The sequence below is a fragment of the Artemia franciscana genome, unplaced genomic scaffold (assembly GCF_032884065.1).
Source record: "Artemia franciscana unplaced genomic scaffold, ASM3288406v1 PGA_scaffold_47, whole genome shotgun sequence".
Classification (NCBI taxonomy): Eukaryota; Metazoa; Arthropoda; class Branchiopoda; order Anostraca; family Artemiidae; genus Artemia; species Artemia franciscana.
In genome coordinates this window covers 270,026-293,590 of record NW_027062688.1, presented here as the reverse complement: position 1 = coordinate 293,590, position 23,565 = coordinate 270,026, and the positions used below count along the sequence as shown (strand labels likewise).

General features: G+C 36.3%; 1 protein-coding gene across 1 annotated transcript in view; it reads right to left on the bottom strand.

Moving 5' to 3' along the window:
* The window catches only part of LOC136041858 (innexin shaking-B-like), a 140,415-nt gene that overhangs the window by 114,175 nt on the left and 2,675 nt on the right, over positions 1-23,565 (bottom strand). The window contains exon 2 of the mRNA XM_065726633.1: positions 3,458-4,098. Within this exon, the coding sequence (XP_065582705.1) occupies positions 3,458-3,817 (360 nt within the window). The 5' untranslated portion in view covers positions 3,818-4,098. The remainder of the gene's footprint in view (positions 1-3,457; positions 4,099-23,565) is intronic.

Sequence of the window (23,565 nt, the reverse complement as noted above, 5' to 3'; positions counted from 1 at the left end):
ATCAGCTTAAAGGTAGCGTTTTCAAAATAAACAATTTCTGAGACCAAACTGACTAATCATGAAAAAACATAAAATTACGAAGAAAGAAAGAAAACGAGGGCAATAAACAGCCAGTGACAAAATTTAAAAATTATGCAAATATTTCGGTCAAGACCTCCGCTTGACCGTACTCAGTGCAAAATAAAACTGATAAAAATACAAACAAAAACTAAACTTTGAGACAAAACACAAAACTAAAATAGGACGACCCTTTCTGAGTAACGGTGAATGGGTAGCTATATGTTAAAACTATATGTGTCTTTATCAGTCTTGAAAAGTATAAATAAAATCAAACTGAATATTTCATATATAATTTTATCAATTTTTGAAAGATCGTCAGTTCAAGATTTTATTCCACTGTAATTTTTATTTTCATTTTCAATAATGTAATAATTGGAAAAGAAAATACTTGTAATATAATTAGTTTACAGTAATTTGCCGATGACGGAGTAGGCTTTAGACTTCAACAGTTAGAGAAGGGGGCATTATCCGAACTCTTGTTTGCAGTGGAAATATATTTGTCTTGAACAGTCTTGGAAAGAATAAAATTAAACTGAATATTTGATATATAATGATACCAATTGCTGAGAGCTCATCAGTTAAAAATTTAACTTCATAGTTATTTTTAAATTTATTTTCAATGTTTTAATAAGTACAAAAGAAAATATTTGTAATTTAATTCATTTTCAGTCAAGCATCGATGACGCAGCAGGTCTTATACGCTTACAGTGAGAGAAGAAGGCAAATCTAAAACTCTTCTTTGTAGTGATCTTTGTTTGTTTCAAGCTTGGTTTGCATATTCAATTTCAGTTTCACTTGTTTTAAGCTTTAGTTATTCATTTATACTAATACTTATAGTATGTATGTTTGCTATGATTGTTTATTTAATTTTTGTTCGCTTTCATTTTCATTTATGCTTCAATAATAAAATATTTTTGTTTATTTTAAGCTTGATTTGCATATTTGATTTCATCTTCACTCGTTTCAAGATTTATTTACTCATTTATATTAGTACCTGGCTTTTTTGTTATGATCTTTTATTTAATTTCTGTTCATTTTGGTTTTCATTTATTCTTCAACAATAATTTTTGGTCGTTTTGAGTTAGAGTTATTATAGGTCTTGTTTCTTCATGTTAAGTTTAACATGGCCATTTCTTTTCTTACAGAAAATTCTTTTTCAGAAAGTTTTTTTAAAACTAATTTCTGTTCGTTTTCAATTGCCAAGGTTTTAATTTCTTAAAATTCCCTATTTCTAAAATATTTTTCCATTCCGAAAATGAATTAACAATCTTGGCAAGAACTAATAAGATTAAACTAAATATTTTATATATAATGATATTAACTGCTGAAAGCTCACAAGCTCAAGATTTTACTTCACTCAGGGCCGGATTTAAAGATTTGACGCTTATATCGAAGATTTGACGCAACCACCCGGGCGGTTTGCCACTCCGTTTTTGCATGCTTCGGGTATAGTTCAAGCTGCAGAGCCAAGTGGACCTATGGGTGAATCCTCGTCTGGTTTTACTAGAGTTTTCGTTTTATTTTCAATATTGTAATAAGTACAAAAAAATATTTCTGATATAATTCCTTTTAGTAAAACTAGAAATTTGAATATCTAATCATTTGAGTCCCGTCCAAAGTTTGTTCCGACGAAATTTTTATAGGGATGGTATGTCAGGCAATGAAGAGACGGGGGTTGGCTTCCATTTGTTTGGAATAAATTTTGTCAATAAGTTGATTTTTGGGAGAGGGGGGTTGTGCCATAGAGGGTCAGGGGTGGGTTCATACAATTTTTCGGATAAAATATCGTAAATAATTTTTTTTTTTGGGGGGAGGGGGGGGGGGTCAGGCTACGCAGACACAGCCACAGGGCAGCTCCCTCAAGTTTGGGAGTAAAATATTGCAGTGGATGAGGGTGAGGGTCGGGTTTATCTGATCTTTAAACTATTGTAAAAATCCTCGTATAAAAATCTTATATGTCCCCAGGACATATCATACACTGGGGGGGGGGTCTTAACCCTTGAATTGGTATTATCTAATCTTTCGGCTAATAATTACAAAATGACTATCTCAAAAATTTGATCGGATATATTTGGGGTAAAGAGAACAAAAGGGCTAGTTGCCCTCTGGTCCCTTTTGACTCTTAAAAATGGAACTCGAACTTTCAATTTCCAATAGAATGAGCCCCTTTTGATGTCGATGCGACCATTTCTTCCTTAAAAAACTTATATACCCAAGGGGCAAAATTTAAAAAAAAACTTGCCATTAGGTTCTGGGGGGCTGTCTTATCCCTGGAGTTTTCTTATATGATCTTTGGTATATTTTGAACGAAATTTCCATATACAAAATTTGATCGAACGCATTTGGAGAAAACAAGGTCAGTGGGGGGAGGGGGATAGTTGCCATTGGAGCGCTTTTGAAAAATTGAACTAGAACTTTGAATATCTAATAATTTGAGTCCCCTCCAAAGTCTATTCAACCGCCTCTTCTAAAAAACCTTAAATGCCCCGAGTCACGAGTTACAACCCTTCCGCCGGGTTTTGGGGGAGGTATGTTGACCCTGAAGTTTTTGTTATCTAATTATTGGATAATTTCAAAGAAAATGGTTATCTTAAATTGATCAGATGCATTAAAGGAAAGTTGGGACAGGGGGTTGATGTCTTCTGATCACTTTTGGCTCTGAAGAAGATAACTAGAACTTTCAATTTCCAACTAAATGATCTACCTCTGAAGTTTATACGACCACACATTCATAACAACATTATATACCTTATACAGTTATTAGGCATAACTTAAAACACTTACCCCTGGGCTCAGGAGGGTTTTGTCCACCCTGGAGTTTTCGTTATCTGATATTTGAACTTTTTTAAAAAGTGGCTATATCAACATTTTGACGTCTTTTATGGGTGACATTAAACTTTATGAATTTCGTTTATTTAGAATACATACAAAAATTCAACTCATATGACGTGTTATTTCTTATTAAAATTTCTTTTTCCACAGTTCTTGTTACTATTGGGCCGAGTCACTCCTTACATAGAGTTAGCTACCGCGATTCATTTAAAGGACGAATATTCAGAGCCTAAGGACAAAGGCATAATTAATTACCTGATAGTTCTGTCAATCCTTTAAAATAAAATGTACCATTTTCCGTCTAAAATTGTACTAAAATTGATTGATTTGCACCAAACGATTTGCAGGTTAAAAATTTGCCGCAAATAGAAGCAAATTTCCGATAAAGTAAAACTTAAACATGTATCCAAGTCAGAAAGGAGCAAGTAACACCAAAATTTAACAGAAAATTTCGTTGTACCAAAAAATTTCGAAATATACGGATTATTGCATAAACTCTAAATTGTTCCAAAAATGATACAATTTTATCGCGTTGGCAACGCAGATTACTGATACAAAATCTTACCTGAAAGAAAAGGCAGAAGCAAACCCATTGGTAATATTTGACATATTTCCTTTCTCCTTCTAATGTGTTGCTCCTGTCTACTCCAGGATGAGGAACTTCTATTCCTACTTTCTTCAAGTGAGCACTGGGTATAGTGTAAGTAGAGTGAATCCAACAATAAGTATTTAAAACATCTTCTGGTATATCTTTTGTATGAATACAATCTATTGGATTGCCAACATACTGTCTGGTACTTACTATTAAACTGAATGCTAAGAGTATCATCACGGTAATACTATAGTGGAGCCGAAATATGCTCGAGTCTATGTGCACATGGCTCACTTTTATTAAATTTTTCAAACCCCGAAATATATCTAACATGTTGTTATTGTACTGAAGTCTTAGTGGTTTAATCCGTCTTCGCGGTGGAACATCCGGCGGATTTGGAGAAATGCCTGGCAACGCTGTTATCTCATATGAGTATTTTAAACTTGTTGACGGTTCGGAATGAATGACTAAATCTGGGTGGTCCGGGGGGTCTAAGAGCCTAAAGCGTGCTTGGCTAGGGGAGAGTATGGTTGATATTTTGGAAGTATATTTGGTAAACAACACTAATCACTTTGAAATTCTTGATCACCGCTGAATCTTCACTCCAAGTACACCTAAAACAAAAATAAAATTGATTTGCTGTCTCGAAAAGTGTTATTTCATAAGGTTTATTTGAGGCTTGGTTGTGTTCTCATGCTCAAAATAACGGGTTATCCAGCTCAATCCTAGGATAGGTTATACTCATCCAAATAAACACGGGTCATAGCAAAGATACTGAAACGTGTGTACACTGAAAAGAAGCAATTAAACCAGTATTTTGCAATCGTAGAAATTATGTAAAATAATTTGCAAAAATAGCTACATAAACAGATCTATACATAATTTTTATAAAGAAAAGCAGAAAATCGGACACTATGCATACATCATGCGAAAGCTAAGAGCCCAAATTGCCAAATGTAGATACCGAGGAGGGCCTGTTTTCAGCCCCATCCGTCTTATGGTTTCTCATTGCTACAACCAAGAAAGTAAGTCAACAGCCAAAGTAAAATGCAACATCCAATATCAATTCTGGCCTGAAGACAAATGACTAGTTAAGGATCTCTTCCGACGAAATCGGTTATCTCCTTCTTATCTAATAGATCACCAATAGTTGAAAATCTTGATCATTATTCCAATCCTATTACCGTTCACAATGGAGTGCCCCATCGTACTTTTATAAGCCCCCTCATTTTCTCAGTTATGAGTAACATCCTCGATAAAGAACTTCCTTACCAATAGAAATCTATCGATGACTAACGGTAATTGAAACTTGTTATAGAAGCTTGACCCCCCTTGACCGGGAATTGCTCTAACTAAAGGAGTCAGAATATCTAAATGGTTAAAGTTCCATAAACACACATTTTAAGTCTCATATAAATATACACATTGACTCACAAGTAGAGAATTCCTCTTGTAATTACAGCCCCTCCGACACTACATCAGTAATTGTAGTTGCACTGATAATATTTTTCCTTAAGCCCAAACAAATTATTTTGTGATCCAGTAGCTGATTATTATCATACCCCGTTAAGTGAAGCATAACAGATATGGGTGCAATTAAATTTCAATGGCTTTCAATAATAATTCCAATTCTAACAAAATTTGAATACAAGTCCAAGCTTGAATTCAAAATTCGAGTTTGTAAATTTGAAGTTGAGAAAAACAGAAAAATAAACCTAATCTGTTATTTTTTGTGTAAGTGACCTTAAATATTAAAGACCCCATAGAGACTACTACTTCAGCAATTTAGTTCAGAATATGATAGAGAGAAAACTCAATTTTGTGTCAAGCTAGCAAAGGAGACAAATAAAGTTGGGCATTTTGCTGCCACAAACGGCTATGTGCATATTTTTGTAAAAGTATCGACCAATATGCCCAAAAGATCGTATTTACACTAACATGTAGCCCAGTATTTACTAGTAAGAAGAAACAAAAAACTAAATTTTAAGCATAAACAGAAATTTAGAAACTTTAAGTCCAGTTGCTTTGATTATGTTGTTATCAATCCATGCATAGTAGGCCTATTGAGTTGATTTTCAGTAGTCACGGATATATGACAGTGAAGTTAGCAAGGCTATAAAGATTGGAATCTTGAAAAGAGTAAATATGCATGAAACATGTCATCGTGGCAAAGAAAATAGTGACCAGATAAAGAGCATCGTCTGGGGGGATGAGGTATACTCAGGGTTGCCACCTGGTGAGAAAAATATTTACTAGATTCTAGTGATTTTTTGGTCAGTATAGTGATTTTCTTCCTTAATCTAGTGATTAGTATGCTGATTTAGTGATTTTTTGCTAGGCAATATAAACATTCCTAGAAATAATGATAAATAACTAGGAGTGGCAACCATGGATATAATATTCGATTTTCATGTTGCATAAGTAGACTGTTTATTTCAAATTATTGATAAGATAATAACACAAAGGAAATAATAGTTGTAATAAACTGAAGGTATGTTCCTCACCACTCCAGTTTCGAAGCAGCTTAGATAGTAATTTTCAGGTAAGGGAAGAAAATTTAATTCAAATTAGTGTCTTTGCCTTGAAGGCGATTTACCATTAGTTTCTATCTTTTAAGAATATCTAGGAAGAGGTTTAAAATTTTCTTGTCTTCCAATTTCTCCCTAGATCTGATAAAATAAGCCGAAGATGTAAAATCTATTCAAGCTTCTCCATAATATGACAACATTTATAATTGCTTGCTTTCTTTCCTTTTCCTTTTTTCGGTGCAATGATTAAGAAGCAGTCTCCGTACTAAAGGCTAGATTACTTAGTTTAGCTATGAGCTACACTGAACTATTTAGACCACATACAAATGTGCCACCTTACATTCACCAAATAGCACAGAATTGCTTGTGCTGAAATATTTTTTTGAATGAGACGAACGAATCTGCAAAGGATAATTCAGCTATTATTATGCTGCTTCAATAGCGCAGCAGCTAGCTCAGCTCAATTGGTGAGATAGCTCAGTTAAGCCAATAGATTCAATGAGCTATTTTGAGCACTTATAATACAAAGCCTACCTCTTTTTGCCCACCCTTTTAACAACATCATCCCACCCAAGTCGGGGCAACTCTTTTTTATTTGGCCTTAGATAGTTAGTTGACCATGATGATTTTAGGGAATCTGTTATTTTTCATCTGCAGATCTGTACAAGCCAAGGGTAATTTGGCCATTTTTATACTGCCTCAATATCATTATTACAGCAACTAAATTCCACTAAAGTGTACAGTTGTCAGACTCAAATATTTTTCACATCTAGCTCGAGTTAAACCTGTCACTGACGCAGTTAAGACAACTCTTGGCTTGCAAGCTCCGATCAAAAGGCCTTGGCTGTCAGAAGAGGTTGTGGACGTCGTTCCTATATGAAGGCAGGCCAGACTGCGGGGGGATATGAAGACCTATCGACATCTGAATGGCGTGAGGAAGAAGCTGATACACAGAGATTTCAAGTTGTTCGTTGACGCCAAAGCTGATGACCTACAAGAAGCTGCCACAACGAAGGACGTAGGAGCAGTGGACAAACACTTACGTGACCTCTCGGGCCAGTGCGCTTGACCAATAGAAAACGAACTATGTGTCCAACCTTTCACGGTTGGAACAAACACTTTTCATCTCTACTTAATGCCTACCCTCTCTCTCTTCATCTGTAGTGACTCCTGCCATCCTCCAGCCTGTGATCTATAATAGCCTGGTTAATGTTGACATTAAGCCGTTCTCAGTGGTAAAAATTCCAAATTCTGTAAAACTAAAAACCATCAAAGGTCCTGGCGTCCGTGAAATCTCCGCGGAGCTGCTTAAAAATGGCGGTGGCAGTATCCTGTTATGGCTCCAAACACTATTCAATTCAATCAGGACTTGAAGATCATCCCGAAAGACTGTCACACAGGAATTTCAGAAGGAGGTAAAAGAACTATAGAGTGATAACGCTTTTATAGGGACCAGGCAAGGTCTTTTTTATGGTTTTATTGTAGCGATATTTTGCACATATCCGATGAAAGCACAGAGTAGATCAGGCTGGTTTAATGCCTGTACAATCAACGACAGAGTAGATATTCTCCATAAGGCAAATCATCGAGAAGGTGAACGAATTCTGCCTGCAGGCTTTCATTGCTTATGTCGATTTCAAGGCAGCATTCAACTCAGTTCATCAGTATTCTCTGTATAATACCGTCCTCCCGTCAAAATAAATCCACTTACTCAGGGCCCTGCATCAAGAGACTGAGAGGAGTGTGAAAGTGAATGGTAGACGTAGCACGCTCTTTCCAGTAAGAACAGGAGTCAGGCGAGGTTGTTCAGTTGCTCCTGAGCTATTTGTCTGTATTATTTATAATTTAATGAGTTGCACAACCTGGAAGTTGAGCTTTTGACTCAAGTACGGGAATAGAGTTGTCACTGATTGCGACTTTGCTGATGACATATCACTAGTCACCAGCTCGAAGTCGCAGCTGCTCAAAATTCTAAGCACGCTTCTGTTTGAAGGGGCCAGAACAGGACTCTTTATTAACTAGAAGAAGAAGAAAGTCATGGAAGAACAGCCAAAGTCTGACGCCAATAATTCTAATTACTTGGTCGCCGGAGACGAAATCAAAGTGGCTGACCGTTTTTCTTATCTTCGATCTATCATATCATTCGATGGCTGCATTCACCATGAAGTTGCTACCCACGTGGCAAAGACCTCTGCCGTCTTCAATAGGCTAAACTATTTTTGGAAGAAGGCAATGATCAATCAAGCCACCAAATTGTAGATACTTGGAGGGTCAGTCTATTTGATCCTGCTAAACGGAGCGGAAAATTGGCCTGAAATGCAGCTGTCCAGTTGCATCTCAACCTTTTTCAATCTAATAGGTTCACAAAACCAAGGGAATCCAATGGACAGGCTTTGTCAGCAACGACCACCTAGAAAGTATGGCTTCTTAGTCTCCTTTTGTCACATATGTTCGCCGGGAAAACACTACGTTGGTTTGGATAGTTTTTGCGATTGCCAACCAATACTCCGGCTCGGATTTTTCTCGACTTTGAATCAAACAGTGGTGGCTGGAAGTGTCCCAGACGAAGACCTAAGTTTCGCCGGAGTGAGAGTTTTGGTATTTTCCTGGACCAAGCTGTAATTTTGACATCTGATATAGAAGCCTTAGCTGAAGACCAACCCACGAGGAGAAGGGTGACGACACTCTTAACGCCATCCCGGCATGAGGATTAAGTTAAAAGTAAGTTAAGTTAAAAGTGCTTAGCGTGGCACTCAAAGGTCGCGTTAGATCGAGACACATATCTAAGCTCCAGGTTTTGAAGGTATACATGTACTTACAAGTCACCAAGAGATATACAGAGGTGTGAATCTACCGTTTGCAGCGATAACAATTATCTTTCAAATAAAAAGACATTTTTTGCAGAAAAAGATCAAGCTTTGACATCTATCTCTCTTACAAACAAACAATCTGTTCCAGCAATATCCATTTCTTGGCAGCTTCAGCCACCACCCTTTTTCGTTTACATAAAATTTAACTAACTGTATCACTGCAAAAAACTGTATAAAGAAGACAGATGAAAAAAGGATCGTTTGGTAAATTCCTGCAAAGTTGATATATGGTGCTGAATATTCAAAGAATCAAGCAAAAAATTTCACTTTTCACATTTTGATTAGTATCCTAGGACTGGCTTATAATGCTAAAACAAAAGGACAACATTGTCTGTGTCATTTGCATGGACATATTCAATATCGATATCCCTTTTCAAACACTCCAACGTGTACAACACAACTCAAGCTTCTACCTCTTCATTGGTACAAATCAAACTCTGTTCAAGGTTTTCATAAATGCTTCCACTTTTGTTGAGCTACACTATTTTCATCCAGTCTTCAAAGCCCCCCAAGGAGGTAGATAGTTAAATCTGCCTGAAGCCCACCCAAAGATTAAATTACCTTTGTCTTGCCTTAGAATTTGATACTCAAGAGCAAAAATTATTCCTTTTCCAGAGCGCTTAATGGTTTCCTATTCAATTAGTGAGTGACTTCTCATGTGCAGCATCAGCTCTACGACCCTTAAATGAGTCTACTCACTGCTAATCCAGACGTTAAGAGGCCACTCACTCAGACTGTTTTTTCTTTGTGTTCAAAAACCCGAAAAAGGCTGTCTTGGCTTCTGCCCGAAGTACAGTCTTCCCACAAATGTCACCGCTTTCGAATCTAGAAGGTAGCCTGTATATGGGAGAAGCTCATGAGAAAATATATTCTTCAGATGGTAAAGCCCTATATTATCAGTAATGTATACACTCACTGATCCCTTTTGACTGGTTTAATTTCAACATTGATGAGACTATGTATGGCACAAAAAGCAAAGGTTTTCTTTTACTCTTTCGCTTGCTCATTATTCATAACTTAAAATTGCTTAGAAGAGCTTTATCTCCATACAAGTAGGAATCAAGCAGTTTATTTCTAATAGTCCACCTACCGAGAAAACAGTCAGTAATCTCACTATCGGATCACTCAAGAGTATGAATATTGATCCAATCGTAATCACTGCATCAAAAAGAATTGAGCGTGGATTAAAAAAAAAAACAAAAAAACTTTAATGTAACAACAGATGTGTGCTGGTGCAAATTGAAGGTAAGAAGATCTTCATGGTGGGCGGGGTCAAACACAACTCTAGGTACAATGCGTAGCATCTCACTGATAGAACCTGAGACAAAGACATAGAAGGGAAAAGTTAAACTAAAGTCGGACATATTTGTTCCGGATATATTCTCAGATTTCTAGATATGCATACTTATCCCGGATTAGAAATGAGTCGTTTCGCTTCTTCGTAAATAGTTTGAAAAGAAAAGGGCTTGGAGAATTTCTAACTCACTCATTTTGAAGAACAGTAAATTGCCAACAGAATTCATCAACAAGAATTACAAGTTATGAAGGTAAATTTTCACGATAGATTTAGATGCTACGCTATATGTTATTTTCTTGTTGATTTTTAAGGATTATAAATGAACGGCCAAAGATAAATAATTTTGAAAAAAAAGGATGCGTGTTGTTCCATTTTCTTTGATTTTGAGCATTTTAGATTTTTATTTAAATAGGATGGTTGAATTTGTCAGTTGGAATCAGTTTTTAGGGAATTTGAAGAAATGAAAACGTTGCAATCATTGTCGATAATACAATGTTGGTTTTCACATTCAGTATGACTGATTACTTCAGATGGTATTCTCAAACTTTTTGTTACCGCCTGATCAGCTGAGACCTTAAATATCAACAAATCTCTCGGGTGGCTCACCATAATTATATTATATTTTCCATAATTACTATTATGTTTTTTTCTGAGCAATGAAATGACCAATAGTTTCATCTGTTCTAAATGCCTTTAAATTTCTGGTACCAAGGCATAAAGATCGATACAAGATACTGGGGTACTTAGAAGTGTTATTATTGATGCTAGAGGCAACGCTCTGCTGTGGTCTTTAGCAAAGATCTACAAGGCTTCAACACATAACTATTTGTTTTTTATTATTGTTTTTCCTCCAAAGCCACATTTTGGAAGGGGTGGTCACATAAACTTATTGGTATGGACATAACCGCCGACTGCTTCTAGGGCAATGGCTGTAAGCTTACAAGTTATCCATTGTTAACATAAAAAGTTTTTCATTGAGAAAAGGGGAAAGTCTCGTCCTGGGTCTTCAAAAAGGCTTAGGGTATTAAAGTAAAACTCTGCGTAAATTTTTAGAGGGATACCAAACATAATCAAAACACACTATGTGCATTAAGGTTTTCTAAAAGGCGCGTCAGCAATATCTCAGGAACAGCTTAAGGCATTGATTTGCAACTGTCCGAATACGTTAGGAGGGTTATTGAAGATGTATCAGATGGCACCCAAACCCATCCCCTCCTTGCCATATTTATGTCCCCCCCTCTCCTCAAAAATGGTTGAAATTTCGCAACTATCATTTCGTTCAAACTAGTCAAAAGGTGTAATAGCTATGCCTTTCCAGGGATGTTATACCCCCACAGCCTCCAGGAAAGGGTGGCAAACTATGCACTTTGACCATTATTTACATGCAAGATTAACCATTAGGAAAGAGGTAATATTTTGTTTTGGGTGTGCCTACAAAGACTAAGGGCATTAAGGTGAAACTATGAGGAATGTTGGGGGGTATGTGAAACTGAAAGACACTGTGGGTATCCAATTTATCAGAGGGCCAAACCGCAATATCTTAATAACGGTTGAAGATATTTGATTGAAACTTTTAGGATATATTGAGGGGGGTGTTAAAAATTGTAATTGGCAAACAGTCTCCCTCCTGTTCCCTTTTTAACTGCAGCTCCCCCGCCCAAGATAAACAACCGAAATTTTGGAATTGCCAACTTGTTCAAAATAATCTGAAGGTCAAATCTGTATGGCTTTGGCGATGACATTATCCCCCGCAGCCTCAGGGTCAAGGGTTATAAGTTACGTAACTTTCCCATGTAATTTGCTTTTTACTCTTTTGGTAATATATAAGGAACATCTGAAGGTATTGAGTTGCAACTTTCAGGATATGTTGCGAGGGACATTGAAGAGGGATCGGAGGGAAACTAGACCCATTCCCTCCGCGCCCTTTTGTGTGCTCCTCTCCTAAAATAGTTTGAAATTTTGTAACTATCATTACGTTCAAACTATTCTAAAGGTGTAATAGCTCTTTTAAGGGATGCCATACCTCAAAGCCTCAGGGTGAGGATTGCAAAATATGCAATTTGACCATTATTGAAATGCAGTGCTTATCGTTAAGAAAGGGAGAATGTTTTATTTTGGGTGTGCCCACAGAGGTTAAGGGCATTAATTTGAAGCTATGAAGAATGTTGAGGTACGTTAAACCAAATGACACTATGTGCATCCAGTTTATCAAAAAGACACACTGCAATATCCGAAAAACTTCTGAAGATATTTCATTGAAATTTTCAGGACATGTTGAGAAGGATGTTAATTACTGTCATTGGACAAATTGTCTTCCGTTCATTACCTTTTTAGCCGCCCCCCCTCGCCCTCCACAAATCATTTTTCTTATTGGTGGAGCCTCTGGGGCAAGGGTTGTAAGTTACATAAGTTGTCTGTTGTTTATATATGGGCAAAGAAGACATGACGAATCCTTAGTGCCCAAAAAGTGTCATGTTAAGGGGGATATCGAAAAAAGTCAAAATAATATATACAGGATGGCTTTCAAAAGAGTGCAATGGCAATATCTAAAGACCACTGAGGGTATTAAGTTGAAGCTTGAAAGTCATGTGCGGTTCATTTCCACTTTCAAGGGCTATAATGAGTGAAATGTTGAGGTGATTCTGGCAGGCTCTTCAGATGAAGGATGTAAGAATGCCAAAAATTGTTCTGTTCAACCAGCCATGTAGGGCTAAACGGAAACCAGTTCGTCCTCGGTTGGGGGTAGTCTTAACGAAATAAAGAGTGTACTGAGAATCTTAGGGGAAATGGCAACTTACTGTTAAGGTTTAAAGAGGAAGGCCTTAGATAGATTTGGATAGAGGAGAGCGTGCGTAGCCGTGTCATACTCAGGTGGCTTGGTCCTGCGACAAGTTCAAAGTAGTAGTAGTAGCTTCAAGTCATGTTGAAGAAATGTTTAAGAATGATCTAAGAGCAACCAACTCTTACTCTTTTAGAATACCCCCTAACGCAAATATAAATTTCGAAAAACGATTTTATCCAAAATTATCAAAAGGTACAATAGTTATACCTCAAAGGATATCATTCCCCAAGAGTCCCTGGAGCAAAGATCGTGAATTCTTGAATTTTTTCCATTTTTCATTCAGGATTTACCATAGGGAAAGGGAGAGAATGTTTGATCCTGGGTTTGCCCGAAAATACATGGGTATCAAAGTGAAATTTTGGGGAATGTCGAACTACGTCAAAAGGCAGTAGGTGGGTCTAGGTCATCAAAAAAGTGTAAATACAATATTTTAAGGAATGGAAAAGAGCATTAACTTGAGACTTTCATGGCAACTACTGCTCCAACTAGTACTATGAATACCATATTAATATTGTAAAATATAATATTTTAAAAATGGAAAAGAGCATTAACTTGAGACTTTCACGGCAACTACTGCTCCAACTGCTACTATGAATACCAATTGCGACCACTTGCGACTGCTACTCCAACTGCTCGTAATTGTGGCTATTTTCATTTGCGATTACGTTTATGAATTTTTGGGGGGAACATTGATGAAAACCAAAATACAGTGTATGAAAAATCAAAGCTCAAAATGTCTGAGCGTCTTAAGAAATTCGAAGGGGGATACTAAACAAAGTTAAAACACAGTATATGAACACTAATTGTCAAAAGGGTGCATCAGTAGTATCTCAGTGGCGTCTAAGGGTATTAAACTGAAATTCTAGGGTATATTCACGGGAATTTATCAAAGGCGACCAAAGGGTGGCAAATCTCTCCTACAATTACCCAATTCAGATGCCCCCTTCCCAGCACTGATAAGAACTTTGGTGGAATTTCTTTTCAAAATAGTCAAAAAGTATACCCATTGTTTGCATGCAGGATTTATCATATCGAGAAGGGGAATTTTTGGATAGTGGGTTTGTCCAAAAAAGCTAGGGGTGTTAGGGTAAAACTGTAGGGAATGTTTAGGGGGATGCTTAACTAAATCACAAGATACCCTGTTCATCCAGGCTAATAATAGGAGAATCTTCAACATTTTAGGCACGGTTAAGAGTCTTAACTTGGAATTTTTGTGGCTATTATTACCACTACGATCACTAATACAGCAAAAAATTCAACTGGTTTGGGACTGAGACTATGATTACTATTCACTACAAGAACTTGTAAATGAGACTACAACTACTTGAAAATTGTGACTATGACCTCAACTAGTTTTGGATACTTTCAGGGAATGTTGAGGGGGATATTGAGCAAAACCAAAACACACTATGCACATGTAGATTATTAAAAGAGTTCATTAGCAATATCTCAGGAACGGCTGAGGGCATTAAGCTGAAACTTTCAGGGCATATTAATCAATGCGTTGAGAAAGACAGTTCCACTTGACCTTTAGAGACCCCCTTAATTTTCATCAAAAAGCTATGGCTAGAGAGGTGAAACTACAGAGACTTCAGAGATAGATTTTAAACTAAATCTGACGACACCATGTGCATTCTGGTTTTCAAAAGGATTTTTGGTTTTCAGATTTTCAAATATATGCATTATTTTAGGAATGGCTAAAGGTATTAACAATAATACTTTTTAGATTGAGGGATGCTGTAGACAAAGTTTTTAGATAAACGCAGGGTGGTTTCAGAAAAATTAGAGGATGTGTCGACCAAATTTTCACTCTTAGGCTAATAATTGAGAAGTGTCTTAGCTGTCAAACACCTTTGGTCCTCAGTTTTATTGATCACTAGCAAGTGTTCGATTCTACTGATAGAAGAGCTTTAGCAAAGGTCTTATCCTTATATGGTATACCAGAAAATGACGTTAAAGTGATGAGTGCTATGTACGAGAATAATACTACTGCGGTTAAAGTAAGAAATGAGGTCAGCACCTGGTTTTTGTAATAAATCCGGTGTTTCATCCCCCTTTATATGGATCATTTTGATGGAATTCGTCATAAGGAGCGCAGGAAAGTTAATGGAAGACCATGGAATCAAAAGGGGAGGAAAAACGCTCCTGGACTTAGATTATGCAGATGGGTTGAAGCATCCTAGATGAAAGTGTGAGTAAAATGGATGAACTTTTAAAGGTTTGGTGAGTTCAGGGTGGTATAAAAGGTGCAAAAATTAATATTAAAAAGACCAAGTCACTAAGGCTAGGAATAAGTTAAGATGGAAAGGTGACATTGGGTAACGAAAAGATTGATTAGGTGGGCAGCTTCACTTCCCTAGGTAGTTTTATTAGTAAAGACAGTGGTACAGTGAAGATGTTAAAGTAGAATAGCCAAGGCAAAGGTGTTTTTCACAGTTCAAAAAGGGTTGAAAGAATAGGAAGAAAATTTGACCAAGATTTAAATATTGGAAACTACCATGATGACAGTGGTCAAGCTTTGTTTTGAAGTGTGGGTTCCTCGAAAGATCGTCCTTGTCGGCCGACCATTTAGGGTCAAACGAAAGGCAGGTTGTCCCCAAATTGAGTTGAAGGATGTTGTATGAAAAGATTTATGGGAAATTGGAACTTCTTTGGAGGATGTAAAGAGGGTGCCTTTGATTAGATTTGGATAGAGGAGGAGCGGATGTAATTTTGTTGGTGTCAGGCAGCTTCATTTTGCAGTGACATGTCAGTAGCAGTAGCAGTAGTTGCCTCTTACTTTAGATCAAATGAGTCCCAGCCTGGGTAATGAACTCATGATTTTTGTGCCCCTCCCAAGTTTTAACAATACCTATTTAAGGGTTTTTATTTAAAGTATTTTCGTCTGTATTCTCATAAGAAAAGTTGTCTCCCCCTTGATTTCGGAAAAGCCAATCTTTATCCATCAGCCAATTAACATTTTTTTAAGTATGCTTGTAATTACTGGATTAAAATACGTGTAGAAAATTTGTCGAGAATCGATGAAAAACGAAGAATTTTGCTTCTCTAATCATTTTTGAATGTTTAAGGAAAGATAGTTCCAAATAATATTGTAGATCTGGGTGTGTGAATGAATTGATCTGGTATTAATGGATTGTGCATCTTGCCGTTTTTTGTTTTTTTTGTTTTTTTTTGTACAGGGTTATAGAAAATGGTTTTCCAAAAATCACACGATTCATAGGGAAGAAACCACAATAACTAAGCGCAATGACCGTTTCCAAGACCAGATAACAAGATATATTTGCGGATTGTTTTAGTATATTAAATAAAAAATAATTCTTTTAATGGAAAGTAAGGAGCCACATTTAAACTTAAAGCGAACAGAAATTATTCCGTATAGAAAGGGGCTGTCCCCTCCTCAACGCCCCGATCTTTACGCTTAAGTTTGACTCCTTCTCACAACGTTACTTTATAAAACAATAAAAAATAAAAAAAAATATCTGACTTCATTTTTGCTTGTCTTTGGTCTGATATAACTTTTTATTTGTCCTTAAAAAGCTTCTTTTGTGAGTAAAGTTTCAAAATTAACTTTAAGTGACATAATTTTTTTTTCAGTTTTTAGATCCTTTAGTTTTACTCTATAAGAGACCTGACTTCGGCTTACTATATACATGCTGGACATAATTTCTCAAAAAACTGTAATAAGAGTTGAAGGTTTTGGATAAATAGGTACGCAGAAAATTATTGAAATATATGGATTAAAAATTTACACAATCTTTGGGATTCTTCAGGGTTAACAGGATTATAACCTCAATCATGATACAATTTTGACTATTCACAGATATTAATCAACCATCCCTCTCCACATACCTCGAAAATCTCAGCTGAATTTCCTTAATGTTTGCTACGAGACAGCAGATACACCATTTTGACGACCTTGGACACACAGAGTCCCATTTGAATTTAGTTGATTTCCTCGTTCGACGTACCCAGACAGTTTTAAATTAATACCCTTAGTCGTTCCTAATGTATCAAATATATATATATCCGTTTCACAAACTTGGTTCAATTTTGGTGTAAATTTATTCTTAACAACTACCATTAACATCTTCACGTGTAAAATTGAGTCGTCCAAGAGAAAGTAAGACAATTAAAAAGAATTTCGTAAAGGTATTCTGGCAAAGTCTCTCAGTGTGAAATTCCTCTAAAAATTCTACCCTCCGAAGTTTCCTTCCCCGTAGAAAATTCTACCCGTGTGAAACCACCCAAGGAGAAAATTTACCTCACCCAAGCCGAAAAAGGTATTCATACTTCCCACTAACAATAGCCTACGTAAACAAAGGGTAAGTCATATATCTTAAAAATCTTTTTCCGATGGCTGTGGGGGGTCATTTTATCTCCAAAGACATGGGATTTGGACTTTTTAACTATGCTGAACAATATGGTTATCTCAAAAATTTGATCGAACGACTTTGGTGAAAAGGGTGGCGTAAAAGGGGCTAGACGGACTCGGTCAGTTAGTACCGGCACTAGAACCTTCAATTTTTGTTTGAATGGGCCATCTTTAGATATTTTGCGACCGTTAGCTCAATACAATCACCTCTGTAAAAAAAAAAGCAACAACAAATAAACACGCATCCGTGATAATTTTGTGGCAAAATTCCACGTTTTTGAAAATGGGAGCTTAAAAGCTCTATGTTAGGGTTTCCCGATACACTGAATCTCATGGTTAAGGGTTTCCCACTTTTTCAAAAATTAGGCAAATTGCAGTTTGTTACCACGAACTGTTTGACAGACAAATATTCATGTAATTGTTTTCTTTTTCCATTTATTTGGAATAAAGTAAAAATGTCTTAAGTAAAATGCTTTGTATTAGTAATTTACAATGCTCTAGATACTAAGCTACAAATAAAAATGGATTTGAGCTATAAGAAAAAAAAAATAGAGAGAGAAAGAGAGAGAGAGAGATATTTGTTTTAATGGAATTTTTTTAGAAAAATCAGTTTTTTATCCTGAAATTAAGAGGAGACATTAAAACTTAAAATGAGCTTAAATCATTCCATATATTGTGTAGGCTACATCCCCCTCGACACCCTTCTTTTCACGCTAAAGTTTTTTTGTACTTAAAGAAATAATTCAGATTCTAATTAAACGGCTCTTGTGTTTCAGGAATCGTTCTTAAAGAATTGATGCAAAACATCAAAACCAAGCGGAAAGAGTGGGGTATTCAGGGGGGTATCCCCCTAATATGTGAAATAATTTATGTCCATTTTATGTTCTGATGTTGCTTCTTACTTTCAGTAGAAATACTTTTTGTTTTTAATTTAACTTCTGATCGTTTCTGAAATAAACTCAGGAAATTCACCCCCCCCCCTTTCATGGAAAATCTACGTCACGCAAAAAAATTTCCATAGAAATTTCTTCCCAGATAAAATCCTTCCTCGGGAAATTGCCCCATTAAACTTCATCCTCACTACGAATCTCCCAAGGAAAGCTCTTTCGAAGAATTCCACCTAAAAAATACTCCTTAGAACACTTTCAATTGAGAAAATACTTGTTTTTATTCAATTTCTTATTGTTTGTCTGGCCATGGCCGAATCTCTTCTGTGTGAAAAAATTTCTCCTGGAATCACCCCTCCTCCTATGGAGACTTTCTTCACCAGAATATTCTCAATGGGGAAATTCTCCTGGTGATAACTACCCCATGAAGAATCTCTCCTAGTTGTAAATTACCCCATAGAGAATTTCTGCCGCGGGAAATCTTCTCCACTTAAAAATCCCCAAGAGAAATCCAACTTCACTGTGGATTCCCCCCGTGCAATTTTTCCTGAGTATATCCACAAGTAAAATGGGTCGCCAACGAGAAAGTAAGACAAATAAAACGAATTTTGAATATGAGTTTTGGAAAATCCCCCCATGTAGAATTTTCCCTGGAAGTTCCCCCCCCCCCCCCAGAAAACTTCTATTCAAACGGTAAATTCTTTCTAGAAAATTATTCCTCAGAAAATCCCTCCCCCTTAAAATGTCTGTATACTTCCCTATAGGAAACACTTTATTTCAATAATTGGCGAATTTTGTAACTCGCGGACATCCCTTCGTGGGCGAAATATAGCCCTTTATTGATTTTCAAGGACCATTGGTTCATCACGATCAACCCTGTGAAAAAAAAAGAAAAAGAAACTAAAAACTCATCCAGATCTTCAGGCAAAAAAAAATACAAAATTCCTCGTCTTTAAAAATGGGAGCTTGAAAACTCCACAGTAGAGTGTCTTCTTTAGCTGAACCTGATTGTACAACTTTCAATCAGGTTTCTTGACTTTTGGGGGCTGTTTTCCCCTTTCTAGAAAATCAACTTAGTTTCCTCAGGTTGTTTTGTTTTTATGGCTTATTAATAAACTTCATGAATCCTATATATTTGGAATCAGCATGTAAAGGCCAATTGTTTCAATGCATCAATTGTTTTCAAAAATGTTTTTTTTTTTATAGTTTTGGTTCCCATTAGGCCGACTCTCTCCTTACTTATGGTTCTTTACCACGAACTGTTGATAATATTGACAGCTGAAACAAATCCAAAATCTTGTTAGACTTTCAATAATTTTCCTGATTATGGTTTTACTAGCCAACTAAATAGCATAAACAAGAAACAAAATAGAATTGTCCTAATTCTGAAAGTAAAATTGAAAAGAATCTTTTCCCCTTTGAAGGAATAGTGTCTTTGAGCAAATGAATGCTAAAATCTGTATCCCTTCCGGATTTTCTGGAAATAATTTCTGAAATTTACTCTTGGAATCCTATATGGTAACTTTTTTTATTTTTATAGCAGTTTTATTTTGAATGAAATCTTCCATACTTCTTAAGCACAAAATATTTGTCCCAAAAATGTGCAGAAACAAATCGAGCTGTAAGTCTACTCAGCAAAGGGAGATAAGACGGTATCCTTTTAGTTCATGATTAACACATTCAGGGCCGGAGTTAAAACTTTTACGCATTTTGGCCAAACCTTCTTTTTCCACTCTTTCCAGGGCATATTCTCGAGGAGACATAGATATTTTTGGGGGAATCTCCAAAAAATCAGGCATATTGGAATATTTTGACAAAACAACATTTTACCTTACTTTTCACGGTAAATTTTTCGTTGTTGAAATTATTGACTGCATTTTCGATACAATATCAAAAATATGGAAGCCGACGGAAGAAGGTGTAGAATGGTTAGGTTAGGTTCTGCTACTTTATGCCTTTTTTATTCCCAAAAACTAGAAATATTCAACAATTTTCAAGAGCTCAATAATGGCTTAAATTTGAATTTGCAATAGAAGTGATTAGTATATCGGCCAAATCTTTTTTGTCACTCTTTTCATGGCATATTCTCAGGGAAACACAGTGATTTTGGGGAAATCTCCAAAACTTTGCGCATAGTGGAAGCACTGTGAAGAGACATGTGATACCGAACTCTCAGTCGCCATTCTTGAGACCACAGCTTAGATACCAATACAGTTATTAAAATTGCTATCTTGCGCATGAGAAGCTTTTGGTACAGAGCTCTGAACATGGCACCTCCTCCAAGCCCGCACTCCGACGAGTAGATCGTACTACAACACCATAGGCGGGAACGCAATTTTGTTGTTGCATACACAGCTTAGATGCTAATACCAGTTTCCTGTCTCCAGCCGCAAGCATCGCTATCACGCACTGTGTCCAAAAAATAAATCGAAATTTCATAACTGTATTGGTATCTAAGCTATGCTTGAGAGGCACCTGACAGTTTATAAGTAGCCGCGGAATTCCAGTGTTGTTTTAAAATCATTTTTCCGTGAACAGGCAGCATGGTAGCGGAGAACACCTTGCACTTTGACGGTAAAGCGTATTAGTCGCCCCGTATTAGTTACCCCCTTGCATTGTGCACCCCTAAGCCCGGGGCTAATAGACCTATTGATAAATCTGGACATAAAAACATCTACCAGAAAAGAATCTCAACCCAAATTAATGGTAACCATGATGTGCCGTATTGAGTGCATCTTTCGGGTATCCAGAAACAATTCTTACCCCGTGTATTGGGAGGAAAGAGTTCTCTAAATTCTTGTCGTTATTACATTATTACACTTATCATAAGGAATTTTCATTTGTTAGCCAAGCCTGTTGTTCAGTAAGAGCTGTCGTCTTGGTTATACGTTTGGGATATTTTTACCAAATTAAACCGCAGAGGAAGAGAGAAAATAGAACATAGGAAGGGTTTTGAATTTGTGTTATCAGCATGTCTACAACAAACAGCTACTTAATCTGCGTTAAACTAAATAGGAAATAGGAAATAGCACTCTAGTTTTGTTTTTTGGGTGTGTAGATCCAATTTAGCCCAAAAAGTATTACCATATAGCAAATAAAATCAGTAGGAGCTAACGGCTAGTATTTAGAGGTGTTTTTTTGGGTTATGTTTTTTTCTAGACTTGATCGGGGGTAGGGAAAGGAGGCTCCCAAATTATTACATTATGCATTATGAAAAGGGTTACGATCGTTGGAGTTTCAAATCCCCAACAGGCCATCTGCTTGACAATTGTGCAAATGTGCTGCTTAAGAAGGCACAGGTAAGCCATTAAACTTCTAGCGTTAGTGCCATTAGTGCCACAAGTAACATTTTTTTCGAAATCATCCAGACAGTCTGCTTTCATTATATATTTCAATTCGACTTGGTTTCAAGTCCAGGCTTCACTTGGGTCTCCCGTCTGTCAACATTTCTTTTAGCCCTGCTATTGTAAGCACAAAGTGGCTACAAGGCTCTCTAAAATCATTTTTCCCTCTCACCCCAAGATTTTTTCACCTTAAGGTAGGCAATGCATCTTCTACCTTTTTTGAAAATTGAATCATACGGTACTTTAAATTAGTCGATAGAAAATTAAGACCAAGCGACTTGGATGGGTAATTGGGTTTTCCAATCCAAATCTGACTTCTTCATAGGAAGTGGAAGGGTACCTAAGGCCTTCAGAAATTTCTATGAAAGAGTCGTCAAATCTTAGGTCCTCAGTAAGCAAAATTAGATGGGGAAAATCTAAAATTTTGAAATCAGTGGTTAAAACAACTTCTGCAGGAAAAGAGTTGGTTGGATATCAAGTTAAATCATCAAGAATCGTCGAGTAGTATTTCAAAAAGAGATTTCTGTCCCATTTAAATAATGAATAATTAGTTAAAGGATAATTATTAAAAACAAAACTTATTAAAAATATTTAAAAATAATAAAAGTGAAATTACTAAAAATTAAAAATAATAAATAGTGAAAGAACAATTAGTTAAAGAATAAATAGGATAGAATATTTGGCGTGCTAGCAATGATTTTTAAGATTCTAGACATACCCCTACGGTGTCAAAATGGAGGAGCCCAATAAAGTTTGTTATTATTATATATCTCAAAATGATATTGTGGAAGGGGTTGCGAAAATTAGGTTTAGCCAAATTTGGTGGAAAATAAAATTAAGCGTCGTATTTAATCCCTTAACTTTCAGTCTAGCCATTTGGCAGGAGGAGATATCCGTTGTCAACCAAGATGGGTTGTCAGGTCTCAAAGTTCGTCGGAAGTAAGAGAAATAGCCTACATCTGCTGTTTTGCAAAAAAAAATGGAGCTTTTTGCAAAGACAGTATCTTGAATTAAACATAGGTAGATAATTTAGCTGTGTACCTACAATTTAACTTAATTAAATATAAAACTAAAGTATAATTAAATCGTAAAACAAATGATCCATTCAAAACAAAACTAACATTTAAGAGTGGACAGAAGTAAACGAACCTCATCATTATTATTTCAAATAAGTTCTGCTAAGAGCTCAGGCAAATCTAGAATAATATTTACTGCCAAAGCAGTAAATTTGCGTTCATTTATAAGTACTATCGGTACGAAGAGTCCATCGTGTATAAAAGCTTTGTAGCGTGTTTTTGTTACTAGTTAGGCATCAGCTAGTGGCCTAGTGGTACTTTTGAATAGTTTGGGAGATATCTCATCTCTTAGGACAATCAGGGGCATTTCCTTAGACCTGAATTCAAAATATACAAAAGGTAATTATGGGAGTCGATAGGGGTCCTGGAATTGCACCCATGTGAACAAAAAAAGACATTCAAAGAGATATATTCCCATATTTATTTTCGTGAGTAAGAAGATCCTCGGAGAAATTACCCCTTCCTCTCATGGTAAAATTTATGGAAGTGCTCGTCGATGGGGAACAATGCATGTAGCATAATCCAGTGAATGGGGACATGTACGATTATATAACTGACAGACATACTTGACGGAATAATTGGGCTTAATATCTATTTTAGCCATGTCTTTCCACCAAAACAATATTTCTTAAATTGTTTCAGCTTCTAGTGCTAAGCGTAAAATATATAAAGACTTTTAAAACAATGTGTATCTTGTGATCTGGCCTGTGAGGCAGTCAATGCGCTTAATACTTGTGTTTTATATTCTCTTTGAAAAATGTGATTTCTCAGACAAGCCTATTGCTGAAACCTGTACATAAAAAAAGACGATACTTGGGTACTTAGACCTGGTTTTACGAGGGTGGTAGTTCTTTCAGCCCTCGTA